Below are 8069 nucleotides of genomic sequence, written 5' to 3'. Positions count from 1 at the left end.
GCTTTGTCAATCAATTCGACCCCATAAAGGTATGCTTCATTTTTTTAAAGCCAGTACTATAATAGAACTTTTAGAGACTGGGAAAATCAACAATGCTTGTCTTAATTTTTTATAAATTTCAGCCATATTTTAAATATATTTTATATATTTGTTCACATGGTAAATATATAATATGTTCTCATGGCATAACGAAAGAGCATTAAAATTTCCTTTCAATTCCTGCGTTCCTGAAACTTCACTCATCCCCAAGCTCCCCCTTCTTCTCCTCCTCAAAACCTTAAAAATATTATAAAAATGAGAACCAATTCCAACTTTATATTGATGATTTATAATTTTATAGATCAGGACTAGACTCAAACCCACCATAATGTTTCTTTATTATTAAAATGTTTCAATAAATATAATAAACAATGAAGTTGTCACATAAAAGAACAAAAATGATAATGATTTCATTTATTATATCATAAGAATGAAAAATACAGGATTCATAAAATTCCACATATATACATCGGAAGGTCTATGGTCAATTAATTAGATGCAATTCAAACTTCTAGGTCTTCTAATATGCTACGTGATAAATACATTTTATAATCTGACGAGGAAAATCGTAGTCAAATTTGGGCACTGTTGAGATTCAATGTCTCCACTGCACCTAGCCGTCGTGGGTTGACTGATTAATATTATGATTAAGTTTGTTTAAGGATGAAATAATATAATAATAATAATTAAGACAAACTAAACTTTCTCTATGATAAAAATTTTTTTAATTAGCTATAGGAATTTGAGCTCAATTGCCCGATAATTTCATGAATACGCACAGGCTTTATTATTTTTTTAATTATGAGTTAGGTAAGTCAAAAGTCAATTGTAATTTCATACTGACTCTAAGTTTTGAATCTGCTTAATTTCTTCATTTAGACTTTGTATTTGTTTTTCTTTAATTTTCGATTTTAGGTTTCTCTTTATCGCTTTCTTTTTTCAACTGCAACTTTAGTTAATTGAAGTTGTTTGGTGCGCGACCCTGCATCCCTCTCGAAGGCCAGTAACAAACATTAGACTTTTTAGTTGAGCATTTTTATCATATTTCTTTAAAGTTGAATGTTGTTTGGAATCAATACCAAATCAAAGTTTTCTGTAGCGAAATTTAATTTTGCTTTAAATTTTATCGATGGCAATTAAATATAAAAAAATTGGAATTTTTTATTATTTTAATGTTATAAAATAATGAAATTAATTGAATGATGGAAACTATAACTAAAATTTTATTAAAGGAATAGGAGGAAAACTTCCGAAATTATGACAAGAAGCAAAAGGAAGAAGCAAGAAGAAAGCTTTGAGTGAAGAAAGTGTATGTATTCATGACGAGAGGAAGGGGGTAGTTATAGGGAATTTGCCACCCCTCCAATCAATAAAAATGGTTTTCTTCCGAGCCTTGTTTTCAAGGCATTTAATGCATTTACATTACCATTTGGTTAAAGTCAAAAACATATGGTGGAAAAATCTATCATGCATAACAAATTTGTTATTTTCTAAAGTCACAGTTCTTTAGTAATTGTTAGCTATTTATAACCTCTTGCCATTAGTTTTCAATTTCTTAAATTTATAAAGATTAGAACCTTTTCTTAAACCCAAATTTTATCCTTTTTTTGTATGAGAATTATAAATTGAGTACTATTATACGAATCTATTTTAAGTACATAAATAGATACACATATATGTGTATTATCATGTGATTATGTATTATTTTATCTTCAATTCAAAATCATCTAATCATATAATGACACATATTAATATGTAGCTATTTGTATATTCAAAATAAATACACATAATTTTATTATTATAAATTTCTCATTCTTACTCTCTTCTCCTACAATTTGTTCTTCTTTCAAACAACAAGGTCAATTAAATGACCCACCCTTGCCACAACAGAAATCTTTAATCTTGAGAGTGATCATTGAAAGAGTAAGCTGGTGACGATAGGATTTAGCCTAATCCTTCAAGTGCTTTTTGTAACTATATTTTGTAAATTAGGAACATTGTGTACACACAAGATAAACTTTGCTATTATGTTTTGATTTGACAAGTGCATTGTTATGATATGGATACCTTGTCTATTTGAGCTATGTATTTAAACCAAGCATCTTCTTCTTTTTTAGCCGACTTAAATATTTGCATTTCTACACACTATTTTATTTGGTTTTGGACATGTTCTTGTTTCTTGTTTGTAGTTTTGTTTTGCTATACTTGCTCTTTTGATTTTTTTTTTTTTTTTTTTTTTGCATATTCTTCATGTAAATTTGCTTTATTAATCAAATTGTGGACAGTAAACTATTATTTTAGGAGAAGTTAGAAATTAGTTGAGTGAACAAAGAATGTTTGTTTTGGTTAAGTTCAACTTATAATGAATAGTGAGTTTACTATTTAATAGATTTGATTTTGCTAGACAAAATCCCATGAACGCAAGCTATGTTTTTTATAGTCTAACTATGCGAAAAACTGTTTTGTCCCTCTTTGCATTTCTACACCTTAAATTTGTTCTTGCCATGTGTGTTGTTTGTGTGTGAGTGCAACTGAATCTCAGCTAAATCTAAGTTTAAAATGAATTAAGCCAACCAAACACATATCAGTAACTCATGTGGGAATTCCTACTTTGTAAAAAAAGCTTATATAATCTAACTAATTTAGAGATTAAAAAATTTTATGGTTCAACTTCCCACTTAAAATTCCTGAACTCTAACCTAGGAAGTGAATCATTTTTTAACCCTTTTTTAAGTGGGATGCTTTAAATGTCTCGCACGGCCATTATAAATTAATGTACTTTATTTGTTATACGAGCATTAATTTATAGCAGTAATTATATAATAATAATATGTTTCCTGAAGACATGGTATGGCATCCAATGTAACCCTTAATTTAACAGGGTTTCTATCAAACATATAAACATTAATTAACCTATCTTAATATAATTAATTAATTAAACATAGATCGACCAATTGATGAATTTCAAGTGAATCCAACCACTGGATAACTGAATTATAAACATTATTTAGCATCTCTTATATTTATTACAATAATCTTGAATGGCTTGATCAGAGCATCTCTACACTTCTAGTTAGTTAGGTCATCTCTTTCAACAGTGTTGGGCGTGAGCTGCACTTCTCTAATTTCTTATTACTTTAAAACATTTTAACGGTTGATAATTTATCATTAATCATAAATTAATACCATTATCATGTTACCTTAATCAATCATTTATATCTCTGATATATTCTCAACTACTTGCATAATTAGTTGATCTAATAAAATGTCTAACCACAAATTAATTGATTAACACAATTTAAACTCGCCTTTTAGATATCATTTAAATTACTATCAATATTATATTTAAGGATCCATTTGTTTATGATTTAAATTTTTATTAAAAAACTAACGTCTGAATCAATTTTTTTTTTGGTTGTATATTAATGCTTTCTATACTAGAATATGTATAAGATAAAATATATTAAAAACTATAGAAAATTCTGATTTCTTGCAATGTACTCCCAGGTGGGATACTTAATCCATTAGTTACAACATTGCACATGTCTGTACTCATAACGCCGAGTACCCACTATCTATGCCTAAGACCACTTATCTTATCTCATTCACACCCGTGGCTTTCTTCTTCTCAATGTCGTAGTTCAACAAAGTGCTTTCGTTGTTGGTTCTCTTCTCTATCTCTACACATTTCAACACTCCACCATAAGTTCTCTTTACCTCTATTATACTCCAGCTTGGTAGTTTTCACCATTTGTTTATGGTTAAGTTTAGGAAAGACAATAAAATAGAGAGAGGTCAATTATCTTAATCCTTGTCTCCATCCTTATATAAGAGACGTTTCCTTATCCCTGATACGGAGATGACAAATAATCTCCGTCTCATTTCCTCTCTCCAACTTTATGGAGAAAATTCTCCTATTTTATCTTTGTAATAATTTAAAATTTTGAACGATAATTAATAGTTAAATGTTTATGGGATATATAAAGAATGTGACAAATCAGAGAGAGAATAAATTAAAGAGATAATTTACCAGAGATATATTTATCTTTGTTCTTTATTATAAGGATTTTAATCATCAATATCTTCATGCTTATCGGAGAATCTTCTTTCATCTGAAGACAAACAAGGCTCAAATTGGGTTTGGAAAAACAAATGACTATCCTTAGTTGAGCTACAGGATATGACGGTGGACTGAAAAAACCACCTCCGGACGTTCTATTCCTAATCATTCCAAATAACACTTCTAAAATTGTTTTTGAAACTTTCAAGCATTTTCATAAGATTTTTATAACAAATTTTATTATAGTTAGAGACAATAATCTATCTATGTATTATTATTATAATATCAGTAAAAGAACAAAATACAGATTAACCGATAATCTTAATTAATTTATATAATTAAAATTGATGAGAATTTGAGGTGGTCAAACAAGGGTGGCAGTGATGGCTTGAGGGGCAAGAAGAGAAAGGGCCAAGAAGAAGAGGGCCGTTCAGGGTTGGAAAGGAGAACGACAGAGTAGGACCCACGCGCCGCTGCACCATCCTCCACCAATAATATTAATTAATTTTAAAAAATAAAAATGTCCCTCTCCTTTCACGTTTGTTTGTTTCTTCTCTCAATTACTTAACTAAACTTGGTCAACTTAATCCCCTTAACCATGGTTAATTAATCTAATCTCATTCACCATCAAACTTTAATTAATTAATTATTTTTGTTTTTAAAAAGTCCAAACCCCCATGACCTTCTATCCCCACCCACACAATCTTCCTCATCTAGGGTTCTTTTACTCAATTCTTTATTTCACTGCATCTACATTTTTTTTTTTTTTTTGCGTGAAACTAACGATCCAATCATTTTTTTTCTTCATTTTAATAACATATAATTTATCATTTTACTTACAATACAATTAATTATCACACTTTCTATCTCTATATATACATCAACAAAAGTAACATTTTTTAAGTATTATTTATTAATATTTAATAAAAAAATTAAATCATAACTATAATTTAATTTTTTTATCAGGCATATCAATGTAGTCGACACAAACAAGAGTAACTCCATATAAATAAAATGTGTGTTAAAAAAAATTGCAAATTGAAGTTAACTTGAGTGAGGTTTATTTAATTATTTTTATTAATTTTGGCTTAAACTTGTGAATTACAATTAGACCAACTGCTTGTCAAGTTGTCAAATACATTTCGCCGTCGCGTTGTTTCACGCACTGTAAATAGGAGTTCAGATTGTTTTCTCAATATTTATTTAAGAAAATACTAAGAAAAATGAAATAAAAAATGTTAAAAAATGTTTGCTATTATACCTATTTAAAAGTTATTAGGGTGAGAGAAATGACTGCGTTTTTGGGTCTTTGTCCGCTCTCCTTTCTTCTTCTCCTTCTTGCCTTCCCTTTCTCTGCACCCGATGTTTCATTCTCGCTCTTGTTTTTCTTATTAAAAAAGAAAAAAGAAGAAAAAAAAAAAGTTAAAAATTTCATCTTCTCTCTATTCAAATCTATATTATTTCTCCAGTACTGCAGCCTTCACTTTCCTTTATAAAATAAACAAACCCCAAAACAGTTTTTAATTTTTATTTTAATCTTTTGTTTTCCTTGTTTTCTGTTTTTTTTTTTTTATGTTGGCATGGCTGGTTTGGATTTAGGCACAGCTTCTCGCTACGTTTCCCAGCTTCATAGACCTGACCTTCACCTTCAACACCAACCTGAACCCGAAGACCACGACCACAACAATCGAATTGGTTCTGGAGCCGGTGGCGATCAGTACCAGAACGACGCCGTTGATCATCAGGGTCTTGACCTTGTTGCCGGTGCCAACTCTGGCCATGGAGACCTCGTTGCCCGTCGGCCCAGAGGTCGTCCCCCCGGTTCGAAGAACAAACCGAAACCTCCCGTGATAATCACTCGGGAGAGCGCCAACACACTTCGAGCCCACATTCTTGAGGTGGGAAGTGGCTGCGATGTGTTTGACTGTGTGGCCAACTACGCCCGGAGAAGGCAGCGGGGAATCTGTATACTGAGTGGAAGCGGAACCGTCACTAACGTGAGTATAAGACAGCCAGCGGCAGCTGGAGCAATAGTGACTCTTCATGGAAGGTTTGAAATTTTGTCTCTTTCCGGGTCTTTTTTGCCACCGCCAGCTCCTCCCGGTGCGACGAGCTTGACAATCTTTTTGGCCGGAGGTCAAGGACAAGTTGTTGGTGGTAGCGTTGTGGGGGAGCTCACGGCGGCGGGGCCTGTGATCGTGATTGCAGCGTCTTTTACAAATGTGGCGTATGAGAGGCTGCCTTTGGATGAGGACGAGCAGTTGCAGATGCAGAATAGCGGTGGAGGTGGGAATAACTTGTTTGCTGATGCGGCTGCAGCTGGGACGGCTTCTGGGGGGCTGCCGTTCTTTAATTTGCCACTGAATATGCCTCCGAACGTGCAGTTGCCTGTGGATGGATGGGCAGGAAACGCAGGTGTTAGGCCTCCGTTTTGATGAGAATGAATTAGCGGTGATATATTAGACTGAATATGATCTATGAATGTGGAATTGATTGTGGCTGTGTTGGAGCTCTACTTTGCATTTGTAGAGAGAGTTGGGATTCTTGGATAGGAGATAAGGTCAGGAATTTATGTACTATCATCCTCATCATCATCCTTGTTTCTTGTTTCTTCTTCTCCTTCTTCTAGTTCATGTTTATTTTAGGGCTTTTTTTTGTTTGTTTGCTTCTTTTTTCTCTTCCTCTTGGGTTTTTGAACTGTACTGATTTATGGAAATAGTCTTCTTGTTAATGGTGGAATTCTCTTCTCACTTTTATAAGAAATCAATGGTTTGAGGGTATAGTTATATTATGTTTAGAAACCGAAAGTTTCTTAATCAATCAACTAGGGTTTCTTTTCTTGTGTCTTCCATTGTTAAGGATCTCATCTAACTTTCCATGTTTAGACAAATGGGTACTAATAATCCTTTTTCTTTCTCTGTTCAAATGGAGTAATCGCTGGTTTTTTTGGATACCATATAAAGAGTTTATTTAAGCAAATCTTTGTATGATTTGGTAGTACACATGGGTTTGTGTTTTGTTTCTTTTCTTGCATTGTTTTCAGGAGAAAATAAATACAACATTATAAAAAATACAATCGAAGAGCAAGGATTTTCTCAATGGAGAATTCTTTTTCGTTCGAAAGAAGTTGTGTTGTCCCCCTACCAACACAAATTCATTTATGTTAGAAGGGTGACTTTCTCTTGTTCTACTTCTCTTGGAAATGATCCTCTCCATCTAGTTTTCTATTAAATGACATTCTCTCACTTCTAAACATATTTAATATCAAAAACTTCAAGTTTCTATTGAATGATGATTGCCCATACTTGTATAAGCCCTTCTCTAATTCTTGTCAACTAAAGCTCTCTGGAAATAAAGTCAAATTTAAATCCATCCCTCTGCAAATTAATATTTTCTTTAGTGTTCCAAAATACCTACTCTCTGTCTTTGATATGGAAACTGGTTTGACCACCTTTAAAAACGTCTGTTCTCTCTCTTTGTTATATATATTATTAGCTTATCCATTTTGTATAGGTTGAGGTGTTCGATCAGCCTGAAAATTTGATGTTTATTATGGTGATCATCTACTCAGATTCCAGTGTTTCCTTCTTGATACTTTTAGACATATAGTGTGGAAGTAGAAATAGAAGTATTAGCATTGTATCTCTGAACACACTCATTGGTTAGGCACTTAGCACACTGGAAGAGAAGCACACAAAAATGGAAACGTCGTAGTTTTATTATCGATTCTCTTCCTCCCAGCGATGACAATAATTTCTTCTTCATGTCAAATATTGTGTTTGCATACTTGTCTGTCAACTGTAGCTACCTGTGCTTCTATGTGATCTCTTGAAGTATCTTTCAGTTAATTAAACTGTTCTTTGCCTTGATAAATATTATGTATCCCCTTTAATTACTTATGAATAAAATACTCAGTTTCTTCAAGTAAAAATTAATTTATAAAATAGTTCATAGGCATATAATTAGTACT

At 32.2% G+C, this 8069-nt stretch overlaps 1 protein-coding gene across 1 annotated transcript; it reads left to right on the top strand.

Moving 5' to 3' along the window:
- Positions 1-5412: 5412 nt before the first annotated feature.
- Positions 5413-6900, top strand: LOC123224331 (AT-hook motif nuclear-localized protein 23-like). The gene has a single exon (XM_044647965.1). The coding sequence runs from the start codon at positions 5680-5682 to the stop codon at positions 6532-6534; it is 855 nt and encodes a 284-aa protein (XP_044503900.1). The 5' UTR covers positions 5413-5679; the 3' UTR covers positions 6535-6900.
- Positions 6901-8069: the final 1169 nt, after the last annotated feature.

Source organism: Mangifera indica, chromosome 8 (genome assembly GCF_011075055.1).
Source record: "Mangifera indica cultivar Alphonso chromosome 8, CATAS_Mindica_2.1, whole genome shotgun sequence".
Lineage (NCBI taxonomy): Eukaryota > Viridiplantae > Streptophyta > Magnoliopsida > Sapindales > Anacardiaceae > Mangifera > Mangifera indica.
The sequence above is the reverse complement of the archived record's forward strand: the minus strand, read 5'-3'. Positions and strand labels throughout refer to the sequence as shown.